Source organism: Prionailurus viverrinus, chromosome A1, assembly GCF_022837055.1.
Source record: "Prionailurus viverrinus isolate Anna chromosome A1, UM_Priviv_1.0, whole genome shotgun sequence".
Lineage (NCBI taxonomy): Eukaryota > Metazoa > Chordata > Mammalia > Carnivora > Felidae > Prionailurus > Prionailurus viverrinus.
Genome location: NC_062561.1, coordinates 7,244,075 through 7,269,220, shown reverse-complemented (window position 1 = coordinate 7,269,220; position 25,146 = coordinate 7,244,075). Strand labels below are relative to the sequence as shown.

The 25,146-nt window shown below is 45.8% G+C and overlaps 3 protein-coding genes across 5 annotated transcripts in view; 1 reads left to right on the top strand and 2 right to left on the bottom strand.

The window, feature by feature from the left end:
• The window catches only part of LOC125167890 (protein POLR1D-like), a 49,648-nt gene extending 33,778 nt beyond the window's left edge, over positions 1 to 15,870 (bottom strand). Inside the window, exon 1 of the mRNA XM_047862798.1 lies at positions 15,747 to 15,870. Within this exon, the coding sequence (XP_047718754.1) occupies positions 15,747 to 15,772 (26 nt within the window). The 5' untranslated portion in view covers positions 15,773 to 15,870. The remainder of the gene's footprint in view (positions 1 to 15,746) is intronic.
• LOC125167840 (DNA-directed RNA polymerases I and III subunit RPAC2) lies at positions 14,204 to 15,879 on the bottom strand. The gene is made up of 2 exons (XM_047862670.1): positions 15,747 to 15,879; positions 14,204 to 14,783 (listed from the first exon to the last, which is right to left on the bottom strand). The coding sequence occupies exons 1-2, from the start codon at positions 15,770 to 15,772 to the stop codon at positions 14,408 to 14,410; spliced, it is 402 nt and encodes a 133-aa protein (XP_047718626.1). The 5' UTR covers positions 15,773 to 15,879; the 3' UTR covers positions 14,204 to 14,407.
• A 1,427-nt stretch (positions 15,880 to 17,306) lies between these two features.
• The window catches only part of LNX2 (ligand of numb-protein X 2), an 80,083-nt gene continuing 72,243 nt past the window's right edge, over positions 17,307 to 25,146 (top strand). For 2 of the 3 annotated variants that reach the window (XM_047862538.1, XM_047862282.1), the window contains exon 1: positions 17,307 to 17,431. The gene's annotated coding sequence lies outside the window, so the exon portion shown is untranslated. Of the gene's footprint in view, positions 17,432 to 17,689; positions 17,780 to 25,146 lie in introns of those variants that run through there. The other variant, XM_047862456.1, reaches the window with a different exon arrangement.

Genomic DNA, 25,146 nt, shown 5'->3' with positions numbered 1-25,146 from the left:
CACGAGTCGGGGAGGGGCAGAGAGAGAGCGAGAGGGAGACAAAGAATCCCAAGCAGGATCTGCACTGCCCAGGCAGAGCCCAATGTGGGGGCTCGAACCCACGAGGCTGTGAGATCATGACCTGAGCCGAAACCAAGAGTTGGACGCTTAACCCACTAAGCCATCCAGGCGCCCCTAAGGAACCTTTAAATATAATAATATGTTATGAGAACATAAAGTAAAAGTTTCCCAAATGTTAAGAGTCTGATTTTATTATTTAAAGCCAAGGAAATTATGGCTTAGGGAGGTTAACAACTGGCCTAAAACTAAAGTTATCGTTTTTCTTTTATTGGAAAATTTAACAAAATTCTCAGTATTTCTCACCCTCCCTCCCAACCTAAGATGGCATTTTTCCATCATCCTGGTAAGGATTACCAGGGGACAGACTACAATTATGATATTTTGGCCCAGGGTCACTGCCTTTAGAGAACAATTCGGCAAAGAGCGGCACTAACACGATCCCGGTGCTACTGCATGTCTATAATCGTGTTGTAAAACACACACAAGAAGCAAACCCCACCCAGCAATGGCTGATGGGAAACTTGGTCCTGGCTGAATTCAGGAGTGGTAAAACTAGAACTCCCTCGGCCTGGCAAATGTCTCTTCAAGTAATTTACTATGATTGCTCAATCATATAAAACCGAAAACCTACATAAAATTACCTGAATTATTCACTTCAAAGGTTTTGACAGATCAAAACCTTTTAATATGCAAACCCATATTTTAGGTTGGCAACCGGTGGGGTGCAGTGGGAGCCCACTCCAGTAGCCAACTGGGTGTTCTTGGGCAAATCATACACCTTCCCTGAGTGTGTTTCTCGCCATAAAATGAGATTAAGCCCTAGCTCACAGATGCATTGTATGGAATGAAAAAGTATGAGAAAGTATAAAAGGGCTTTCTTTGTATTGATCTTTCTTGGGAGGGGCAATGTAGTTCACCTAGGGATTTGAATTTGGCAAAACATTTTTCAATCTCAGTACCTCCTTCTTTAATTTATATTCTGTGAAGAAAAGCTTCCAGAATGTTCATGTTTTTAATCCTGTGTATTGTTCTGTTTTGATGATATTTATTGGTCCAAATAATAAAGGAAATTATTTATTTATTTTGAGAGAGACACACACACAGTGTGGGGGGGTGGGGGGGGGGTGGGGAGGGGGAGAGAGAATGAATCCCAAGCAGGCTCCGAACCGTCAGCACAGAGCCTGAGGCAGGGCTCGAACACATGAACTGCGAGATCATGACCTGAGCTGAGATCAAGAGTCAGATGCTTAACCATCTGAGCCACCTGGGCGCCCCAAGGAAATTCTATCTTTCTACAGCCAGAGGAAACTTTGTGTGCACTTGGCAGAGCTAACCAAGTCCTTCGGTGAAACCGAGTGAGATGTTAAAGGGCTAACAGGGAGACGGGCGGAGAACCAGTCAGAAGAGAACTACTTCAAAGGGCCAACGACCCATGAAACACATGATCAGAAACAAACTCTACGAAAGCCCCCTATCTTGTATGTACAAAAAGAAAGCCAGTGGTCTGGTCTGGGTTCTTCAGCTTTTCAAAGAGTTCATTGCGTTCATTCTTGAACTAGGTCTGCTCCAGGCAATACGGGCGGACAGGTTAACATCCCAGTGAACGTGTGCAACATAAGAACACACGTTCGGGGGGCGCCTGGGTGGCGCAGTCGGTTAAGCGTCCGACTTCAGCCAGGTCACGATCTCGCGGTCCGGGAGTTCGAGCCCCGCGTCGGGCTCTGGGCTGATGGCTCGGAGCCTGGAGCCTGTTTCCGATTCTGTGTCTCCCTCTCTCTCTGCCCCTCCCCCGTTCATGCTCTGTCTCTCTCTGTCCCAAAAATAAATAAACGTTGAAAAAAAAATTTAAAAAAAAAAAAAAAAAAAGAACACACGTTCGGGATAATTCAAGCTTCAGAGCAGAGTTTCCTACCTGAAAAATCCAGATCGAGTAGAGTTATGAATTGATTGTTCTGTAAACATTCCCTATGCCATCTCTTGGCGCTTTTCAGAGAGGGATTATGCAGTTCTTACTTTCTAGACCTGAATGAAGGACACGTTCAAGTCTCCTTAGGAAAATGACAAAGCCACTAGAATACTGTAAAGAAAAGGATGTGCCCCAGTCCTGCCACTTACTAGCTCCGTGGTCTTGTGATCTTGGTTACCTTATCTGTAAAATAAAGATACTTCTGTTCTTTCAGAGTTCTTACGGGGATCAAATACAATCATATATATAGTTACTTTGTAACTATAAAGCAGTGAACAAATGTAAGACATTATTTGAAGAAATCTACTCCTGAAATAAAATAAGTAAAAATTAAAAAAAAATTTAAAAAGTGGTTATAAAGTATCGATAGTTATGTGTTAACTAAAACACAAAAGTATTATATAATAGTACCTATAATGTGTATAGCAATTAACAGCATAACACATTATCTCATGGACCCTCAGAAGAACCCTTGAAGTTATTGTTCCCTTTCTGTTAGGCAACTAAGGCTTAATTAAGAAGTCTGACTCATCCAAGGTCAACCAGTAGAGGGTACACCTGAGTCTCCCCCAGACCTTTCTGACTCCACATCCAGAGCCCCGTCAATTAACACACACCCATGTTTTACTGCGTCTGTGAAGATGTTTTCCACATTTTCAGGATGAGGAAGTGCTGCTTTGGTACAACAGGGATTAAACGACTAGAACGTAAAGATAATGCCAATGAAGTTTAATAATATGGGAAACGGTACTTTCACAAACCAAGTTATCAGTAAACCTGTATCTGGATTCTTAACCTGAGACTAACTCTTTGACTCTTTTCATGGTTCAGATCAGCCTCATTTCCATCATGTTGCAGCCTGGACTGGGAAATAAACAAGACAAAACAAGACAGTTTTGTCTCTCAAATCGAACTCTCTGGAGCATACGTTCTCACAAAGCTTTGTTATCTTCATATGTACCTGAGGGAGGTTAACACAGGCAACATTATGGACATAAGAAGCTGAGCCTAAGGAGTCAGGCTGTCCTGGGTCATACCCACTTACTACCCACATACCCTTGGGCTGGTTACTTCTCCAGGCCTCGGTTTCCTCTTCTATAAATGGGAAAAACTCTCTACCTTGAAGGAGGAGTAAACTGGTTTTCGCATGTGGCTAGGCAAATCGGTCTTCTTACTTTACGGTCACAGTTACGTGTCTGTTTGGCCATCTGCTCCTGGCTAGGGAGAAGCCCAGTTGGCTTCCTCGTGTCCTGGCTTGTTCTGAAGCACACTGCTCTCAGGTGGGGACCAATTTATTAGAACACGAAAACAAACAGGGAACCCTTGGCTCGCAAGCTGCAAGTCTGGGCAGCAGCGGTGAACGCCTGTGGCACTTCAAGACAGACATTTTCAGCACAGCGTCTAATCAGAAGGCCCCAGAATCTCCAATTTCCTCCATCCACTTAAGAACAAAGAACGATCTTCACCTTGTCAATAAAGAAGCCAACCAACCAACCACAGGTAGCGATTTGCAGAACCAAGTCCGGAAGGCTTCGATGATAAGATCTGATGCAGAGTATGACTCCACTGCATTTACTCTGACACACAAAGAACATGATGGTGACACTCTTTATTCTTCGTTTTCAGGGAATGAAATGGTAATTGATGCTTACATTTTATATTCTAGACTAATCATTTTTTAATACAAATCCCGCTAAGTATTCCAAGCCCCAGAATTTATGCATAAGTATGCAGAACAGAGTAAGCAAGCCAACCAGGATAATAATTTTAGTTGCAGAATCTCAACGATGTGTGATCCTTAACTTGCAATCTAAGCTCCAATTAAAATGGATTCTGAGATCCCATATAAATTAGCAGGAATGGTGGTGTAGAAATTAAGAGCTGTGGACCAAATGTTCATGAGGATCCAAGGAAAAACTGCCAGAGTCTGCTCATCTTATTGTGGAGCTAATGTGATTTAAAAAAAAAAAAGGCACACCAGACATCCAATTTTAGAATGTCCCATTTATTCTTTGTTTTTGACCTTGTGATTTTCTGATTTATAAGAAATAAATATTTGGTCTTTATCTGTTCCTAGCACAGAGCTTCTAAAACCCTTGGAATTTCCTAAATGTTGAGGGCAATAAAGGTATCTTTTGTCATGTTGAGCTCCTAGGCTTTCTAAAGATGGGGGTTGGCTAGCCCACCCCCAACCTTCTGGGGCAGGGAGAGGAGCTGGAGATTAAGCTCAGTCACCAAAGGCTGACGAATGGAGTCTTTGTGAATACCCAAAAGGACAGGGTTCAAAGAGCTTCTGGATTGGTGAACGTGTGGAGATGCGAGGAGAGAGAAGGCATGGAAACCCCACGCCCGACCCACATACCTCATACTATGTACCTCTTCCTGTAGCTGTTCATCTGTATCCTTTATAACAAACTGGTAAACCTAAGTAAATGTTTCTCTGAGTTCTGTGAGCTGCGCTAGCAAAGTAATTGAACCCAAGTAGGGGTTTATTGGGATGACAGCCCGTAGGTCAGAAGCACAGGCAATAGTCTGGACTCATGATCGGCGATCTAACTGAGAAGAGGCGGGGCGCACAGTCTGTGGGAGTAAGTCCCAAACCAGTGAGATCAGACACCGTTTCGGGTAGAGTGTGTCGGAACTGAACTGAGTTCATTGCGTGCTGGTGTTGGAAAACACACACTGGAAGCCTTCATGCTCTATCAGGCCTATGAAGACCGGGATTCCTGACAAACTTCCATCAAAGCAAAGGCGAAGTCCATTTGCAATGGCAAAACAAAACGTAAGCTACCCGGCATTAATTCACCCTAGATTTTATTTTTTGAAATAGTGTTCATTGGTGAACTCCCCAAATCTGAAACCATGCCGTAGGTACGAAAGGTAGGGCAGGTGTTCACGAAACCAACAGTGGCTGCCTTGAGGGTCAGTTCGCACTAACGTGAGAGCCACGCACTTGCAAATGTGGCCTTCCAGAACCAAAGCCCTACCTTCTTAGCCATGTGTAACACAATCAGTTGTTTGGGGTTTTTTTAGGTGAGCTCTGTGGACCCACCTACCACCTAGTAGATCGACTTGGTAGGATCGGCTTGGTTCTCACTGTGCAGGCTGCCCCTCTGGAACTCTGTCTTTGCCCGAAACGATCATGAGCGTCTTTTGCCTAAGTGAACTCCCAGATCTGCATCTTCACCCTGGCAATCCCAAAGGTTATAGGATATTTTAACCTTTCAAACTAAAATTAAGCTCTTAGAATACTCATTGAAGAAAAATACAGAGTCAATCTTCTATTTATGCATTTGACAAACAGTTTTTGAGCATCTACTACGGGCCAGGGTCTATAGATACACCAGTGAGCAGTCAGACCAAACCTGTGCTTCGTGGAGCTTATGTTAGAGTGGTGGTACTTGGGGAATGTGGGGGAGGAATAGACAATATAGAATAAATGCAATCAATAGCTACATTCTATATGTTTTATAAGACGTTAAGTGCCAATACAAAGAGAATGCCGAGGGTAAGAGTGTTGGAGAAGGGGCCACAATGTTAAACAAGGTGTTAAGAATTAGAAGAAACGATACTGTTCTTTCAAGAGTTCAGTAATACATAGGTCAGGAACCAAATGAGATGCACTTTTGCATCCTTAGTATCTAGAACGTAGCAGGACTTAAAATGGTAGAAAAAAATGCACATATTTTGTATCTTGCCAAAGCAATCCCATTTGTAATAAAGGCATAGACTCATTAGACAAACCGATCAGGAAAAGGATATAGTATTGACAGAACAGGATCCCTTAGACTCAAATCCTGTGCATTCCATCTCACAGTATCCAAAACAAAAATCCTACGACTTTGACCCCATTAGAATTCTGTGGACACAAGATCCCAAGGATAATGGTGTCGCCCTTCCATACTGCTGCTGCTACAAAATAAAAATGTCCTTTGATCCCCTTCAAGTGGGATATATGCTGCCTTTTCTTTCAGACCAATAGGACAAAAGAGAACTGAAGCATGAGCTAAAGGTGGTTAAGGGATGGTAGGATCAAAGCTCTTGGGGATGGAGAGAAGACATTCATGAAATAGATTATAACGCACAACCACCCTTATTTATTACTTAGGCTAAGATGCCCATCACCTCAGCTCTTCCTCCCATTGAAGCCACAGGACAGGCATGCTTTCTTGCCTCACTCAGGAATTTTTCTTTTTTTATTTTAAGTAATCTCTCTGCCCAACGTAGGGCTTGAGCTCAAGACCCTGAGATCAAGAGTCGCATGCTCTACCAACTGAGCCAGCCAAGCAGCCCAAGAATTTTTTTTCTCGAGGCTTGTTACTGTGGTGGCTTCTCTGAGTGTGTGTCAGCGGACGAGTGTACAAAATAACGTCATTACAAACCCTCAGTTTTTCTCTGCAGTTTTCCCTTTCCTCCCTGTTGTGCCAGTCATACGGGTGCTGACATTCAATCATTCGGGGCCATTCGTTTACTGAATATTAACGAATGCGTACACGGGCCTGCCATGGTTTCAAGGGCTGGGGACCCAAAGGCAAAGAGGGACAAAGCCGTTGCCCTCAGGGAGCCTGTATGCAAGTGGAGTTAGACAACAAACAGGTAAATACACAGTACGATGTGAGCTGGTGAGGAGGACCGTGCAGAGATGAAGCAAGGTCAGTGGGTAGAAAACGACAGAGGTTGGTCTGTAGGTGCTCTTGCTGGTCTAGAGAAGGCAGTGGTGGTAAGGATTGTCCTAAGGCTCTCCACCTCCTGATTTTCACACTCTTGTATAATCCCACCTTCAGCGTGGGCTGGACTTAACAGACTCACTTCTAACAAAGAGAATGGGACAGAAATGACGAATGTCACTTCTAAGATTAGGGTATAAAAAGACTGCGGCTTCCATCTTGGGTTCATGCGCTACTTCCTGCCCCCCCCCCCCCCCCTGCTCTGGGGGAAGAGGCCATGGCAGGAGGCAGCCTCAGGTGAGTGAGCTTGGAGGTGAGTCACCCCCCATTCCGGCCTCCAGGCGACTGCAGCCTGTGAGTCGGGTTCATCCAGTTAAGCTCCAGCAAGATCCCTGACCCACGGACACTGAGACATGGTTTTAGTTCTCAGCACGAAGTTTTAGGATAATTTGTTACGCAGCATCGGGTAAGTAATACATTGGTCAAGGATGATTCTCTAAGGAAATTACCTTGAAAAGGGATAGGCCATGGGAAGACTTAAGGGAAGACAGTGCAGGGAAATAGGGGTCAAGTGCCAAGGCTCTGACACAAAGAAGCAAGGCAGATAAGGAAAGAAGTGAGAAGGCCAGTGGGCAGACAGACAGTCACAGGTGATGATGTGGAAAGACAAGGACCAGCTAGTACAAGCCAGCTTTGAGGTCTGTCACGGATAACGAGACATAACCAATAGGAGGAAGGCCACTATTCGAATCACCACTAATTGGCTTACACAATAACCAATAGAACAGTAATAGTAATCGCTAGTATTTGAGTATTTAAGTATGCTAGGAACCGTGCTGAGTGCCGTATTTCACTCATTCTTCACAACAACCCTGTAAAGTTGGTATTAGCATTAGTCAATTTTACAGATAAGGAAACGGGGGGTCAGGAATCTTAAGACACTTTCCTGCATTCACAAGTTAGAAAATGGTAGAGCCAAGATTTAAACCAGGCCTCCCCCTTCAGGGTTCTTACCCTTCCACACAGTACTATTTTGGAAGGAGGCCTCTAGAAAGGAAGGCTCTTTCACTCTTGAAAGAGGATCAAAAACAAAAACAAACAGAAAAACCCAACCCAAACCCCAAGATGTTGTTTAAGCCAACGGTGCAGTCTCCATCTGCTAGATGCTCTAGGAGGTTTGATTTTCTTGTGGAGCTCTTCTAATAGAATTGGTTGAGGCATCATCTACACCATTTTTGAGGTTGGACTCAAGTCCGCATGGCAAACTGAGAAAAGCACCCAGGTAGCTTTTCTCTTTGACATACGTTAAATGCCTTACATAACAAATAGGGAACCTACTGAGGGTTTGTATTATTGGATACAGTATCAATGTATCCTATTTCATGCAATTTTATGCTTAGCCTGGTTTCTTATTCAGATACCTCGTACCAAACCAGATCTGCTACAGAACGTGCTTCCCTTCTGGCTTATTAACCTCTGTCTTGAAGCTTAGAAAAGATTATGGATGCTCCGTCTTCATTTCTTTGTGAAAAGAGGAGAAACACAATTTCTCTTCGCTTTTTATCTATATTCTATAAATAGGAACGCTGTTTTAAAATATCTTTCTTGAAAGCAATGGCTTTAGCAGACTGATAACCTTCCATACAGGGCTCCGCAAATTTGTATTATAGGGCTGCCCTGGGCTAGAGGAAACCAAAATAACAGCAATTTTTTGCTTTTAAGTTGTCACCTGGAAGAAATGAGTGAAATCAGTTTGTTTGACACATTACTGGTATTATAATAACATTCATAACTAACGCTGATTGACAGCATACTCTATGGGCCAGATATGCCCTAAGCACTTTCGATAGATTATCTAAATTAATAGTTATATTTCTATATGGCAACTGTTATCGTTATCTCAATGTTACAGATGAGGAAACTCAGACAGAAAGAGGTCAAATAACTTGTCCAAGGCCACATAGTTAAAGAGTCTTTGGGCCAAGGCCAAGACCCAGGCAGTATGATTCCAACAATGCAACCTCTTAATTCATCCGCTAAAAGATATTCAGGATCCCGAGCACATCAGTTTCTCCTCCTAAGATATACTTACACACACACACACACACACACACACACACACACACACACACAAAGAAAAAGGAAAAAGGGCCCATTAAAATAAATTCCCCTAATACATATACATATCTAAATGTATATGTATTAGCCGATCTAAAACTTTTACAATATCCTACTGTCCCAGTAACTGAATATTCTTTACTGTAATTATTCTTTACTATATAAGTACATGCACATATAAGTGATATAATTTTAGACACGGATAAAAACTACACACACACACACACACACACACACACACACACAATGCGGAGAAGTTTATTCCTTTAAAGAGGTTCACAATTTAGCTTTTTCACTGCTGAATCATCTCAGTTTTTAGAAAATTCTAGGTACAGTCTCATTCATCCTTGGTCTCTTTTATTTCTCTGCTCACACGTCACCTTCTCTGAAAGGCCTTCACTAGCTACTCACTCTCTCGCCCTTCCCATCCCTATCCTTTACCTTCCATTTATACCACTACCTTAAGTCACATCACGTTATTTATTTTATGTATCTGCTATTAAAAAATAAACTGCTTGTGGGTCAGTTTGTTCCCTGCTGTATCCCTACTACCTAAACTGTGTATGCATATAGTATGTGCTCAATAATATTTATGGAATGAATGAATGAATGAATGAGAAAGGAAGGAAGGAAGGAAGGAAGGAAAGAAGGAAGGAAGACAGGAAGGTTCCCTTTGAGGAGAGCAACTTGTTGAGGGCCAGCAGCAGCAAGAGCCAGTCCGCTCAGTGCCCTGACCTCCTCTCCCCACCCCCAATCTTGTCACCTGTCGCCCTGGATTCTCAGCCTTGTTAAAGATGTGAATTCCGGGGCGCCTGGGTGGCGCAGTCGGTTAAGCGTCCGACTTCAGCCAGGTCACGATCTCGCGGTCCGTGAGTTCGAGCCCCGCGTCAGGCTCTGGGCTGATGGCTCGGAGCCTGGAGCCTGTTTCCGATTCTGTGTCTCCCTCTCTCTCTGCCCCTCCCCCGTTCATGCTCTGTCTCTCTCTGTCCCAAAAATAAATAAAAACGTTGAAAAAAAAAAAAAATTAAAAAAAAAAAAAAAAAAAAAAGATGTGAATTCCGACACGAGTGAGGAAAAGAGGTAAGGGCGAGGTGCACACTACTGACTTCCGTAAGCAAGGACAAGTTGGGGAGGAGTGGAGATGATAAATCCTGCCACACTGGTTTTGGTTGTGAGGGAGTGGTAGAAAAACAAGGGGTTAAAAGACACGGATATGGGGCCATTTGCAATCTTTATTTTTCCTTTACTGCTATACAGAATCTGTCTCCAAGTATTTTCCTTCTTTCTGAGCAGTTTTCCTATCCTCCTATCTCCATTCCTACACTTAAGCTCTCCTTACATAAATGCCGCCTAACGCACTGTCTTACAATGTTTCCTTCCGCTCATCCATTCTGCACAGGCATGGGATGAAACACAACACAACACAACTCTGGGGGTGTTCCCAAGCTTAGGTATCTTTAATGGCCCCTTTGTACTGAGAAAGAGAAAACGACTTATCCTGGAACAGTCGATTTATTTTTCAGGCGTGCCACCTTCAATACCCCATGAGGTGCTGGAAGGCAGGCTGTGGCCGTCTTGTTTGCCATCCGCAGTCCCTGGGATGGTGGCTGGCAGAGTGGATGCTCCTGGAACAATCCTTGTTTCAGGAGCATCTCTCTCTCATTCCGGTCTGTGTTCAGCACATAATACTCTGCACCGCACGTTAAAGCACTTCATCGTAAACGCACTCTGTTTCCTTTTTCATGTGTATAACTCTGTCTGCCCTCTCCAAACCACATAAGGCTTTTTAGGACAGACTCCACCATTTCTTAGGGCTGTGCCCCTACTGGGTCCGTATTTGCTGTACAATACGGACCCCAATAATTTAGATATGGAAAGCATTCATTAAAAAATTGCAAATCACACAATAACTGTACCTGGATAATTTATAAAGTTCCAAATAGAGACCAACAAAGAACCCCCAAGAATCTAAGCACAAAAGGCTGGATTTGGGGTCTTTATAAGTATTTGAAAGCACACACTGGTCGATTTGGGTATACTTCCTAGGAGTCCAGTCTAAGGGATGTTACAAAAGTTTATGCCGACAAAAAGATTCTTGTCTAGTGATCTGGGGACTATCTATAATTTTAATATTTCAAGGAAACAAAAAGAAGGGTGGGGAATGGTGGGCCATAGAACTTGATATGATCTCAAATTTCTAGAAATGCAAGACACTCTTTGGTCAGAATGGCACTAAATGGTCTTTTTATGTATACTTTTTTTTCTTTTTTTTATCCCTACAGAGACTTTGTAGGCACCTGTGTGTTATACCAACTAATTAGAGCACTTAGATGTTACAGCTATATGCAATTTATAAATAATTAGTTTGTAAAGTGCTTTGAAAATAGAAAGTGCTGTGTAAGTACTCAAATTATTATTTATTAAAAGCCTTTGGTATGTAATCACTTTATTTAATGATTGGCTCTTTAAAAGGCACAGTGCTTTACAGCTGAACGAGATTTCTGATTTTAAATCATTAATATTCGTTTCAGTGAAAAGCTATTAGCAAATCAGAGGTACGGATCAAGTTATTTTTTCACAGTTTATATATAAATATATTTGACTCCTGTTTATCTCCCTTACCCTTTTAAGGACCAATTCAATCTTCTGTCAGATGCCACAGAGTTTATGCAGATTGTTCCCACTCATACCCGACTCTTGGTTACCCCTCCAGTCCTGCCCTCAGTCTTTTCCTTCCACCCATCTGCCTTTCTAAAGCTGTTTTGCATCAACCTGTGCATTTACGGCCACTCTAAGCAGATTCAAGACCGCAAGTCGCAAGATCAGTGATGATAAATCTTCGGAGCAACGAAGCCACGTGATATGGAGGTAGTCACGTGAGTGCATTTCCCACATGTACTGCTATTAATTACTTCAGTCTATGATCATCATCCTACACCTCTATGTCCACTAATTAAGCCTTGCTTTCATCTCCTGGAGGTCTTGGTTCAGAGGTATTACACTTCAGTTAAATAACCCTGTTTCCCATCCCCATAGGAATCCTCAGAGGCAAACGTTTTTGATTCTCACCTATCCTTTTAGACGTTCCCGACATCTTCAAGGGCTAATTTCCTTGCAGTGACATTGGCTTTCCAGAATCTCTTCTGGATCACTCTAGGAGAACACTATCCTGGCCCTAGGACTTTGACCTTCCCTCATCCCTGCTCCCAGTAACATTCAGCTCGTCAGTGCCCTACGGTGTACCTGCTTGATTGGAAAACCCAAACTAAGTCCTTTTCCTATACAGTGAGTGCTAATGTTTAGCCCTGTTGGGCACTAAACGAATACGCCTAGTGCCCAACAACCTGTTAATGTCAATCAGCACTTTTCTGGCCTCACGTGACTCATTCAATGCCATTTCTTCCCTCTTTGAAGGCACTGGCTTCCACGACTCTACCCTCTATACCTCACTGGCTGCTACTTTTATACCCAATCTTTAGTACTGAGCTAGCTTGCCCAGAGCTTGGTCTTGGGCCCACTTCTTTTTATCAGACTCCAGTTTCTCCATAGAAATACATACATACATCATTTTTATGGCAACGACTCACTTTTTAAAAATTTGATTGAGTCAGAGAGGGAGGGAGGGAGGGAGGGAGAGAGAGAGGGAGGGAGAATCCTAAGCAGCCTCCACGCTCAGCACAGAGTCCAACGCAGGGCTCGATCCCACAACCCTGGTGGCATGATCTGAAGAACTCACAAAGTCTCTAGCCTAAATATCTTTCAGGGCCTCCAACTCACATATCTACCGTCTACCACGTTCACAATGGAATTTTTGACTCCAGTTACCTTTTCCACTTTCCAACCCATGTCTCCCCTTAAGCTTCCCATTTCAGTAATTTGGCCCCAAACTTAGATGGAGGTCACGTTTTCTCACCTTCCACATCCGATTCCTGAGGTTCAGTTCTACAGTGTATTTCAAATCAACCCTCTCTTGTCCATTGCTAGCTTGCTGCCCTTCCAGGCCAATGGCACTCTTACAGCTTCTCCGCTTCTACTCTGGCCTCTCTACAACTCACTCCTCTACGGTCATCAAAGTATTCAGATGTCACTCCCATTGTACTTAAAATCCAAACCCCTTACCACCCCAGCTCTCCTTCCTACCAAATCCACAGCATAGGCCCTTCTTTCTCCTCCTTGCTTACCATGCTACAGAGAAGCAAATCTTTCAATACTTTTAATTCCTCAGACCACCAGCTTTCTGCTTCAGGACCCATGCACAGCTATTCCACCAGAATGCATTCTCTCGTTTTTTGCAGCTAGCCCCTCCTCTTCCTGTAATCTCTGGAGGAGCTTCCCTGACTTCCTTACCAAGATTAGAAATTGGAAATGTCTAATTGTCTATCAGGCATTGTGCTGCAAGCCAGTACGGTGGGCAGACAGCAGAAGCGCTAACAACAGCCTAGTAAATCCGAGACCGGGAAACCCAGGAGTATAACAAAAGCACACACAACTACCCAAACTAGGGTACGGAGTCGGACATGTTAAGTTCTCTCCTAGAGTACGGCAGGGTAAAAGTGTTCCAGGAAGACGGAACAGCAAAAACAAAGGCCCCAAAGCAAAGAGTGCTGGGGGTGGGGTGCTCAGGTTCAAAGGCTGACAGAGATTTAGGGTGAAAGAAGAGTCAAGGTGGGGCAGGACAGGTATGAGACGAGGTTGATGAGGTTTAACAGGACAGCTTAGAAGCGGTTCGCTAATATTTTAAGTAAAAAAAAAAAAAATCATTTTCCCAACATGGAATTTCCTTCTCCCCATCCTTAATGTAACCCTGGGCTATACCTAGATACCCACCTAAGGACTGAAAATGTTATCTGGTCACTCCAGTTTCCTCCTTTTATAGTATAAACTCTCTTGACCTACTTAGCTCATTTCCGACAAAATATTTTATTAGTGTCCTGAAATTAAAGCGGGAAACTGGTATCTATCCTATAAATGCTGCCACAGAGATGGTGCTAGATCCTACCTAACCTCCCTGTGAAACCATAATTCTCACAATTCTTTCAAATTATTCCCCACCCTTGCCCCTTCCCCGACCTAAGTCATAGCAAAGAATGCAATTCTCCCATGAGTTACTAAAAAGTACCCAACAAGAAGCTAAACCCTCCTCCCATTTCCACCTTTTTTTTTTTTTAAACCAATCACAGTCTAGCTGGGGTCAGGCTCCATCGCATCTCTCCTTCTCCCCCAATCACAGCCATGAATGCATACTGCATATTCTTTTGAATTCCCTTGATCAAAGTCCTTTCAAGGCCTGTAATTTTCTCATAGCTTACTTTCACTGCTGACTCAATTAAAAGAAAAACAAACAACCCTGAAAGAGCCAATCTTCCAGACGAAGCAACAGAAACCACTCAAATTAGTTTAAATGAAAGAGGGAATTTATTAGATGAATACAAAGGTTCTTGCGGGGATTCCAACAGCTGTAATGGGTAAGAGCTAGAAGCACGCCTTGCTGAAGAACACATCGGGTCGTGATCACAAACTTCTATTTCTGGGTTTTTGGCCAGATCACGAAGACAATATCCTAGAGGACAGTCCTCCCTGTATAGTGCGTAAGGGACTAGAATGTGGACTCCTTTCTGCTTGCTTTTTGATCCTTATATTCCTTTATGCTGGCCTCAAACTTGTCAAGCACATGCTGGCAGACATTCATGAGCTCATTCAAGCCTCTCTGAAACGGCTCCACAGCTGGAAGAGTACCTCGAGTCTGAATGCGTAAATTAATTTTGCTCTCTGAAGGATGGGTTGTAGTGTAACCACAAAATTCCACTTCCGGGTTCTTCATGATCATGTAACGAAGAGAATTTCCTAGGGTATGGTCCTCCTCGTGCAATACAAATGTCACACAGTGTCTATCTGTTCCAGCTGCCTGGACCATTTCCAGGGCTGTCTTCCTCTCGCCTTCAGCCATTGAGGTCTTCAATCCAGATATTTTTCTACACACATATTTTTTATAAAAATGAGATCATACTGAATATGGTTTTGCAACTAGCTTTTTTTTTTTTTTTTTTGCATTTACTGTATCACACTGGCAACACATTATACTCTAATGCACTCCAATTACACAGAACCGCTAGGATTAGCCCCTTATTTTCCTGCCTCCACATAGTCTATCAGTAAGTATGTCATTATTGCCTCCGGTTTTTTCCCCACCCCCTCGGACCGTCCACATGGCCACAGGGGAGTCCCCTGAACACACAAATGTTTGTTAAAATCTCCTTTTGGCACAGTCATAAGAAAAGGATAAGATTACAACAGGGTGGGCTCTGCTAGGGAATGAAAAGGCGTAGAAATGTTTAAAGGCGTAGAAAAACATAGATCTTTTTAAAAACAGACTGTAGATTACCATCGTGCAGGCCCCACTATGGTTTCCATTTTCAGGAGATTAACTGGAATGGAAATTCCGGGATATGTAAATCAAGCAGGAGGGAGGAAGAGAACTGAGCGCACAGAGTAATTTGGACCGCAGTTACAGGGGCTTAGGCCTGACTGAACGCACCAATAGCGGCACTCGGAGAACAGTGGCCTGGTGCGCGATCTAACGTTAGCTTTATTTACTCTCGCTGTTTTAACTGGGGGTGGGGCAATGTGGGGACTTAAGTCCGGCCTCACAACTTGTGCTCCCTCCAGGACATCTAGTGGTACTGAGCGTTTCTACTCCAAAACATCCATGTGTCTTCCCCTCTCTTCCCAGTCGGGGCCCCCTCTCCCCGCTCAGGCGCCCACTTCTCTCCCCTCCCCTGTCCTCCCAGCCAGGCGCTCGCTGTCTGGCCGGGCCGTGGAGGCGGAGGCCCCGGCCGACCACCGGCCCCTCCGCCACCCGCTCGGGGCGCAGGGCGCGGCCCGCTCCTCCCGCCCGCCTCCCCCCCCCACTGCCCACCCGCCTCCACGGCCGTTACCTCTCCAACTCCTGGTCTTCTTCCATCGCGGGGGCGGCTTCCGGGATCCTCAGGTGGTGCTGCTGGATCGGAGGCTCTAACCCATATCGCGAAACGTGCAGGCGGAGCAGGAAGGAAGGAACGACCGACGGAAGGAGCCGAAGACGGAAGGAGGGGGGAGGAGCCGCAGCGGCGCGGCACTGCCCAGCCGCTGGGCGGGGCGTGTACGCTCCGCCCGGAGGCCCCGCCCACAGGCCCCGCCCCCGGCGCGAAGAGGGCGGTGGCGAGGTCCGAGTTGCTCACCTGGAGTTCCCAGAGCTTAGTCTGTCCGCTGAGCCAGCGGGGAGAGGTGGGGTCGGGCTCCTGTCCCCTCTCGAGGCCGAGAACCGCCCGTGGGCGCTTGGGTTCAGCTCTCGGCACCTTACCCCAGGTGATGGCGAAGGGGGCGGGGCCTTACCTGTCGGCCCCCAAATCACCTTCCTTCTTAGGGCGGAATCGGGCCTTTAAGATCTGCTGCTCCACCCGTGTTACTCCCTGGCGGGACCCCAAGCCAGGAGGGGGTAGGGGGGTGGTGTTCGTGGGATGACAGGTTTAAACTATAGTTGATCGATACACCTTGATGAATTTTACAACAGAATAGGATGGGTTTAAGTCTGAGTTTGCGTCATCCGGGACCTTGCGGCTGCACACCTCAAATGGGTCAAAGGACAAGCGTTCGTAGAGGAGAGTTTGGAAGGAAAACTGCTCTTCTCCCCCCTGCCCCCGCCCTTTCTCTCTTAGGATCTTTCCTACACTTGGAATACGTACGCCCTCCTTTGCTTTGCACTTCCTTTTCCTTTTACCCTTTTAGCTTCATAAACCTCCTTCACCTGCAGAACCTCCCTCTCACCTTTGTTCCCAGGTGCTCTCCTGCCTCCGCCTCGGCAACCTTTCACCACCCAGACTCGCTCCCCGCCCTCCTTTTTCCTTTGTACCTCTCCTCTCTCTCTTCTCCGCGGGTGTTCTTCTTCGCCAAAAACCCTTCTCCCTTCTTCGATCTCCTACTCCCCTCGCCTTTCTCGGCCCGGTCAGCCCCCCTGTCCCTACCACCTTACCCCAGAGTCCTCTCACCCCCGACACACCTATATTTCTGCTTTCCTGCGCCACCTGTTCTCCTGCCCCCAACCCGATTCCCCTAGATGCTCACTGCCTCCCCCCAGCTGTTCCACTCTCCTCGCGGCGGTCCGCGGTGAGCGCAGAGGCACTTCTTGAGCGTGTCTTCAGCGGGGGAATCAGGCGAGCGGCGGGGACAGCCGAGACCGGGCGGGGGGAGGGCCAGCGGCGAGGGCGGAGTGGGCTCACTCTAACCCGGGAGTGACGGCCCCGGCCTGGCCCGCCCCCCGAGCTCTGGGATAAGCGGAGTTTCTCTCTGGCCCGCCTCCTCCCCGCCCTACGCTGCCGCCCATTGGCCCAGGCGCGTGTCGGGTTGGGCCGCTCGGCCCCGGCGCTCGCCCCCGGGAAGGCAGCAGGGGCGGTTGAGAAGTGAAGTCTTGGCCAGAGTTTGCTTCTTGCCAGGAAATCCGCGGTGGCGGCCGTGGCGGCGGCGGTTCCCCGCGTAGCGGAGGCCGACTGGCTCCCGGCTCCCTCGGCGGGCCGCGGAGAGCGGAGCTGGCGCTGGGCTGCGGCGTCAGGAGCCGGCGCGCGCCCCGGGCGGCCGCGCTTTCCCAGTGAGTAACTTTGCCCTGCCCGCCTGGCCCCGCGCCCTGTCGCGGGTCCCGGGCAGCCGCCTCAGGTGCGGGCGGCGGCGGGGTGCGGGGCAGCGCCGCGCCGGGCGAGGCGGCCGACCTCCGCGGCTCTGCTCCTGGCTCGCCCGGGCTGCGGGAGACGTGGACCCGGACCCGCTGTGGGGCTGGCCGCGCTCGTCCGGGGAGGAAGGGACGGGTTGTCCTGCGCCGGGCGCCCGCCGCCGGCCAGGCGCCTGGGAGAGGCGGGAGGCCCCCGGCTGTTGGCGTTTGGTGGTTCCGGCCGCAGGGTCGCTGATCCTCGCGTCGTTTGCTGTTTTCAGGAGGGGAGAGGTGGGCATGAGTTTCTTATTTCCTCTGTGTGTGTGTGTGTGTGTGTGTGTGTGTGTGTGCGCGCGCGTGTGCGCGCGCGCGCGCTGAAAATGAGAGTGGCACTAACTGCCTTGCGTTGGATCTTGTTCTCCGGGAAAGGAATAGGGAGAGATACCCACCGTCCCAGCCTGTTGCCTACGAATTCTCACCTTTCCCTTGAGGCTGGAGCGGGTGGGAGATCACACGTCTCCGAGGGGGTAGTTTCAAAATGTGGATCTCGATTTGGAAGCAGTTGCACACAAAGCACCGTTCAGGAAAGACATCACTCGCTTTCAAAGCTTTCTGCCATATGTTTCAGACGAAGGACTTTTGACGAACGCAATGTTTCTTGTGATGTTTCAGTTTGCAATTAACATTAGGAATCAAGACGTTCGTATCTGCCAGGAGCTGCGGTACACTCAGGCATGGGCTTAACTGTATAGATGTTTCTCTTTAAATCACGGAAACCAGAAGTTGAGCGTAAAGCAGTGGCAGGAGAAGACAGTTGTGAACTCCGGTTTATGGGGACTGCCTTCACTTTAAGAATTTCACGTTCTCGCAAGCGGTAGGACTTATTTGTCAATTGGCCTTCGTCCCAGGACAGGTTTTGATTTTTTTTTTTTTTTCTTGCACCTACTGTGACGCAGCGCTGATGAAGTTGGACCTCAGTAGATCAATTTATTTTCTTTTGACAGATTTGCTTCCCACCTTCACAGCCCTTTAGAAAATGGACTTTGATCTAGTATCTGTTTTGGCCAGCCAAAGCTTTGTTGAGCCTTGGAAGACAAAAGTTTTGCCTCTTGAGCTTGAAGTCCCACGTGTGGGTTTTCCCAGAGGGGTAAAATGTAGGCCAAATCAGAACTGAAGTACAGTAACACTACTTTTAATTTGGCCCCCTTGTGTATTAAGGCTCCTCGTTGGGTGTCTTGTTCCTCCCTTCGCATCAAGTTGGAACGTTTTCATTCTTTATTCGTTCAGCACATGATAGAGTGCCTACTGCCTGCTAGACATTGATGGCAGGGGTCAGTTCTTTCCCTGAAGGTGATCACGGTCTTATTTGGAAGTCGATCCATACTGTGTTCCACTATATTTTGAACACAGTGTTGTGGGGACTTACAAGAGGGAGCATTTCTGACTGAGGTTTGCTAGGGAAGGCCTCATCTAGGCACTTCTGCTTCACGTTGCTGAGGAATTTTGCCTGGTACATTCCAGGCAAAGAGACCGACATGTAGGGTGTTGCTTTATGAGATCCACAGGGAGTCTCTGGCTGAGGAACGCAACGTTTGGGGCCGGGGTCGTAGTCAGGGGTTGGCATATTATTCCTTTCAGACAACTCAGCACTTTGCCTTGATTACAGGAGCCACTCAAGCACTTGTTGAACTGACTTGAACAGAGACATAAAGGGTTCTATATGCCAAATTAAGAAAGTTGGACTTGATCCCCTCAGTGATACAAAGCTGCTAATTTTAAGTAGGAGAACGTGTCGATAACATTTGTATTCCAGAAAGATCTCTGCGGCAGTCTGGAGGATGGTGGGGGTCCAGATGGGAGACAGAGAGGGAAGCATTACGCTCTAGGGGTTAAGGGCTCAGGGCTTCTCAGTTCGCATTGCCTGGGTTTGAATCTGGTTCTGTCACTCACTCCGTAACCCCTTTCTTTTTTAGGTTTTTCATTTCGTAGGGTTTGGGGGATAAAAGGGGAAAAAACCATGTATATTACTTTAGAATAGTGCTTGGCAGGTAGTGAGGATTTGGTAGATGCTAGCTAGCTGTTACTCTGAAGGCAGTGGAGCGGAGGAAGAGCTATCATGGTGTTGAAGAGGTTTATTTGGTTGGGTTAGGTAAGTGACTAGATGTGATTAATAAGAGAGGATTCCTAGGTCTTTTGACTTGAGTCATTAGAGTGTACTGGTTAAGCTGGCCGTGGAGTCGGCGCAGGAGTTGAAGTCCATTGCTTACCCTGTAGAATTCCCATCCTGAGCTTTGGTTTCCTAACATTGAGGAAATGATCACAGTACCCGTCTAGTAGGGTTTGAGGATCCAATGAAATTACGCACGTAATGCCCTTGGCAGACTACCTAGCATGTTACAAGTACTCAATAAATATTAGTTGTTCCTTTAGCGATGACGACACGAATGAGCTTGTGGAACGTTGGGAGATAGGAGAAGGAGCAGTTAAAAGCAACTGCTGGGAGAAATGGGGAAGAGAAGGTAGCTAGTCTTCGGCCCGTCCAGTGAGGTGCTAATGAACGGTTGAGATGTCTGTGATGAAGATGTTGGATAGATGTGCTGGACAGGAGCTAGGAAAGAATGGAAAAGAAGAAGGGTTGACACAAATCCTTTGTGGGTGTGGTTAGCTTTTTGGAAGATTTGGGGGAAAGGGAGGCATTTATAACACGGCCGTGCCAGGAGTGTGGATACTGTGTATTAGGCATCTCTATCCTTTTTTTTTTTTTTAAATTATTTTAATGTTTATTTAGTTTGTGTGTATGTGAGAGAGAGAGAGAGAGAGAGCTAGCAAGCGAATTGGGGAGAGGCAGACACAATCCGAAGCAGGCTCCAGGCTCTGAACTGTCAGCACGGAGCCCAGTACGGGGTTCAAACTCACTAAACTCGAGATCTTGACCAGAGGTCGAGTCAGACGCTTAACCCACTGAGCCACCCAGGCGCCCCAGGCATCTCTATTCTTAAAATGCATTTTGGCCACAGTCACAGGGGAACTCTGGGCTCTTACACTCTGGTTGGCTCTGTGCCCTTCTCTCCCTCCTGTTTCTTTTCTAATCGCCCCCCCCCCCAAATTAAAATCTTTTTTATTATGCAGTGTCTTTTAACTTTTCTTTGTTTATGGGGCTAAAGTTCATTCAAGGCCCACCTTCCTATATCAAAATCCAACAAGGTTTCTAGAAGAATCAAAGGACTCGTTTCATAGGTTCCACTCAGGAAGCAGTGTTGATTGAAAAAAAATGTGTGTGTGTGTGCGTGTATAATTTGACTCGCAAAAATATACATATATACACACACATGTATTTTACGTATGCATGTATATGTACACATATGTATATATTGAATGTTGAATTATGGTTGTAGAAGATTTTGCTAGGCCTAAAATGACCCTGTTACAGGGCCTGGGAAATTTACAAAGAAAATCCCTTTTAGTTTTCCTCTCCTATGCCTCTTTTCCTCAGAAAGTGCAAAACAGCAGAAAAATCTGTGATTATGCAAGTTTTTTCACTGGTTGGAATTCAAAGAAATAACTGTTTTGTGTATTAGTCTAACAAAAATTTATTGAGGGAAATTTTTTCAAAAGCAAGTGCTCATGATGTACATCACAATAATTGTCACCGAGTCAGTATGCTTTTAAAGAGGCAGGCGTTGTAGGTTCTGTTCTTTAGAAAGTATGCTTCAGATGAGCAAGGATCCCGTCCGTTTTGCTTATTGAGCAGTTCCTAAGCGCTCAGAATCATAAACAGTAATGTATGCATGCATGAATGAAATGGATCCGTTGGCTTGGAAATGTCTTGGCTCACAGATTTCTCTGAACCTTTGGAACAATCATTGGTCAGAAGGAAAACAAAAGAGGGAGTTGGGCCGGCAAGGAAGCTTGAAGCGGTTCATGTACCCACGGGAAGATGGGGCAACTCTTAACAGAATGTATGGCTCTTCTGATTCAGCGATTTTAGTACCTACTGCTGTAATTATTGACACGAGTCCTTCCTTTTTCCCATGTTACTTTGATTAGTTGTGAAGTGTGGGAGGGAGGGACAGACTTTTGCAGGGTTATTGCTTGGTTCAGAGTTGAGCCGAAATAGCTGTGTCATAACTTTGTCCTCTCTTGGTTATTAGCAGAACTCCGGAAGTCTTAATTAGAAAAGCTGAAAAGATGAGTCTTGTGGGCAGAGAGGGTTTAAGCATAGCTTACACCTTTATCTTTCCAGCCTCAAGATTTAGGACCATTATTTCTGACAAACAGAACCCCTCGGTGGAGAAGTTATGTGTGGGAAAAAAATTTTTTTTTCAAAATTGGGGTAGGAGAAACAAGAAAGAGAAAAAAAAAATGCTGAAGATAGGCACTAGGCAAGTAAAAACGATATGCAATATATATACAAGTGTATATGTAGTATATATGTTTAGTATATGTAAAATACAATAAACAATCATGTGTCCACTTAAAAAGCATACCAACTTCCATATGTAAAACAAATGAGGTTTTAAGTTTTCCTCTTAGAGTTCTTTTAAAATAACAAATTGCCCTAATAGGGCAAGTGTATTAATAGGAACCATTGTAAAAAATGTGTCTATCCAAGTTATGAGGACCTATCTCTCACGTAAAATAAAGTCACTACAATAAAGTGGCTACAGTAAAGCTTCTAAAGGCTCAGTTGGCTATTACTTTGTTTTATAGACAAAAGTAAGTCTGGGAAATAATTTATACCCTTTCCGCCACCCTCTTGTACCTCCAAATTGGGAGTTTGGCTACCAATCTAAAAAGTTAGTGATCATCAGAGTTCTTAACACTGTTCAGTCAAACTACATAATTATTGAGCAAATAAATTGGAGTCCTTCACATTTATCTTCGCTGTGTGACCGTTGCCACTTTTCTTTCACATGATTTTAACGTTTGAACTTTGACTTTCGTCTGTATTCGGACAAGCGTACTTGATGTGATCAGCACTGGGCTGTACGGGCCACAGAAGATCATCTCTGCCCTTGTACACCTTAAAATCTTAAAAGACATTCAGTCAAGTTATTAGTCATCCCAAGCAGGGTGTCTGATACCTTTGACTTGTAGTACCTTCGCTCCGCGCCAGTGACCTTCACTTCTGTATTTTAACATTGTTCCAAATTTGCCACGTTAGAAATCTTAAGTGTATATATCCTGTTCTCTGACCACAGCTTCTCTCCTCTCCTTCCAGCTTTCTCACACCCACACTCTATGCTGCAGTGCCCTTCCTCTTCGCAGAGACCGCTTGCCAGCCTCTTCGTTCCGCCCCACCTCCTGTACCCCGTTGTATTAACATCTGTTGGCCTGGAGGTCTTCTCTGTCCAGTTCGGAGTCCCTTGTTAAGCACCTGGAATATGCTTCCAATGCCGCCTTTGCCTCTCTTGAACTTGTTTTTGTGCTGTGCCTGCCAGATCACGTCCCAGTTCCATTAACTCTGCCTTCTCTCCCTGAGTTGCTTTGGTAACACCAGTGAAAGGCCAGGCTCTCCACGCAGGTGACCGGCTCTCGGACAACCCCTCCCCCCCCCCCCCCCCCCCCCCAGTCAGTTGTGTTTATTTGGCACCGACTGAGTTCTCTGACACTGAGCTAAGAATGTTCCCTCGTCGTCGCTTACCTTCCAGAGGAGATGCACATTCATCAAGCGATGGCACTCGCTGCGGTAACAAAGTACGCTAAGCGCTTTGGAGGAAGAGTGTAGGGCTATGTTGTCCGATACTGTGGTCACTAGCACGTGTGGCCAGTCTAAATGGAGATTTGCTGTGTGACGCACACACCAGATTCTGAAGATTGAGCCTCCGCCTAAGGTGAAATCTCTCTAGTTTTTATATGGCTTACATGTTGAGATAAGGTGATAATATTCTGGGTATATCGGGTTAACTAGAATATTAAAAATAATTCATTCGCTTGTTCGTTCGTTCTTTCTTTCTTTCTTTCTTTCTTTCTTTCTTTCTTTCTTTCTTTCTTAATGTGGCTACAAGAACATTTAAAATGACCCGTGTGGCTCACACCCTGTTTCTGTCGGGGAGCTCTGCTGTAAGGTGTCGGCTGGGGATAAAATGAGGGGAACCAGGCTCTGGGGAGCTCGATGTTCCGGAAACGGTCCCCGAGGACTTCGTCTCTGAACAGATACCTGGCTGCGTAGGTGTTACACAGGTAAACCCTCCTCAAAAGAAGCAGTCAGAGGTGGACAGACAGCCCTTTGAAGGAGGACGAGAAGACGGATGAGAGAGCTAGGAGAGAGAGGCCTGGGATGAGGCCAGGGAGGGAGGCAAGGCCGGATCACGTAGGCCTTGTTGGCCCTAAGTAAGGACTCCGTTCTTCATCCCTTGGGGGTTGTTCCAGACCTTCATCATTGACCAGCCCTTTTGTCCAAGCCCCTCTTCTACGGTCTGCAAGTAGTCTGGCCACCTCATAAACGATCTGGTTTGATCTCTCAGGTTTCTGTCCTTCCCCTTCCCAGCTGATGTACGGAAGTCTCAGATCTGTGGGAGGCTAGCTTTTCCACACGTGTTCTTGAGCCCATCCTTCAAAGTCCTTCTCAGGAGAGGCTGTCTTTGGTTAACTCCCTTCTGTGTTTAATCCCTTTCCCCCTGCCGGCTTTTCCATATCAGCTTAAATACGCTCCAGTCTGAAACCTTTAAAACAGAGCTCCAGTGACATCCCCCTCGAGTTATTCTTCTTGCAGAAGAACAAAATATTTTGGGGCGCCCGGGTGGCTCAGTCGGTGAAGCGTCCGGCTTCGGCTCAGGTCGTGATCTCACGGCTTGTGAGTTCAAGCCCCGCGTCGGGCTCTGTGCTGACGGCTCGGAGCCTGGAGCCTCTTCACATTCTGTGCGTCTCTCTCTCTGCCCCTCCCCCTCCCCCGTTCACACTCTGTCTCTCTCTGTCTCTCAAAAATAAATAAACATTAAACAAAAAAAAGAATAACAAAATATTTTTTGTTGTTTGACGTTATATTTTACTTAAAACAATATTTTAAAAGATGTATTAACATGTGGTCAACATAAAAGTAAGATATTTGAGTTCTTTTCCCATTAAGTATTTGGAATCTGGTTATATTTTACCCTTGTAAGTAGCATATCTCAATGCAGACCCTAAATTTTCAGGGGCTAGAGTAAAAGGAATCTTATCAAAATAATAATTTAACAAGAGTGTTTTATACTGCTTCAGTTTTTCTTGCGGCAAAAAATAACGGAACATAAGATTTGCCCCCTTAACCATTTTCAAGTGCACAGTACTACAGCAGTGTTAAGTATATTCATACTGTTGTACCAACAGAGGTCTAGAACTTTTCCATCTTGCAAAACTAAAACTCTACCCACTAGACAACAGCCCCTGTTTCCTCCTTCCCTGACCCCCCTGGTTTCTGTGGATTTGGATACTTTAGGTACCGCATAGAGGTGGAATCCTATAGTATTTGTCTTTCTGCGACTGGTTTATTTCACTTAGTGTAAGGATCTGAAGGTTCGTCTGTGTTACGGCATGTGACAGAATTTCCTTCTTTTTAAGATGGTACAGTATTAATAACATTGTGCCTTCCTCTGTTCATGGATATTTGGCTGGCTGCTATCTCTTGGCTGTCGTGAAGAGCGTTGCATTGAACATGGGTGTGCAAATATCTTTTTGAC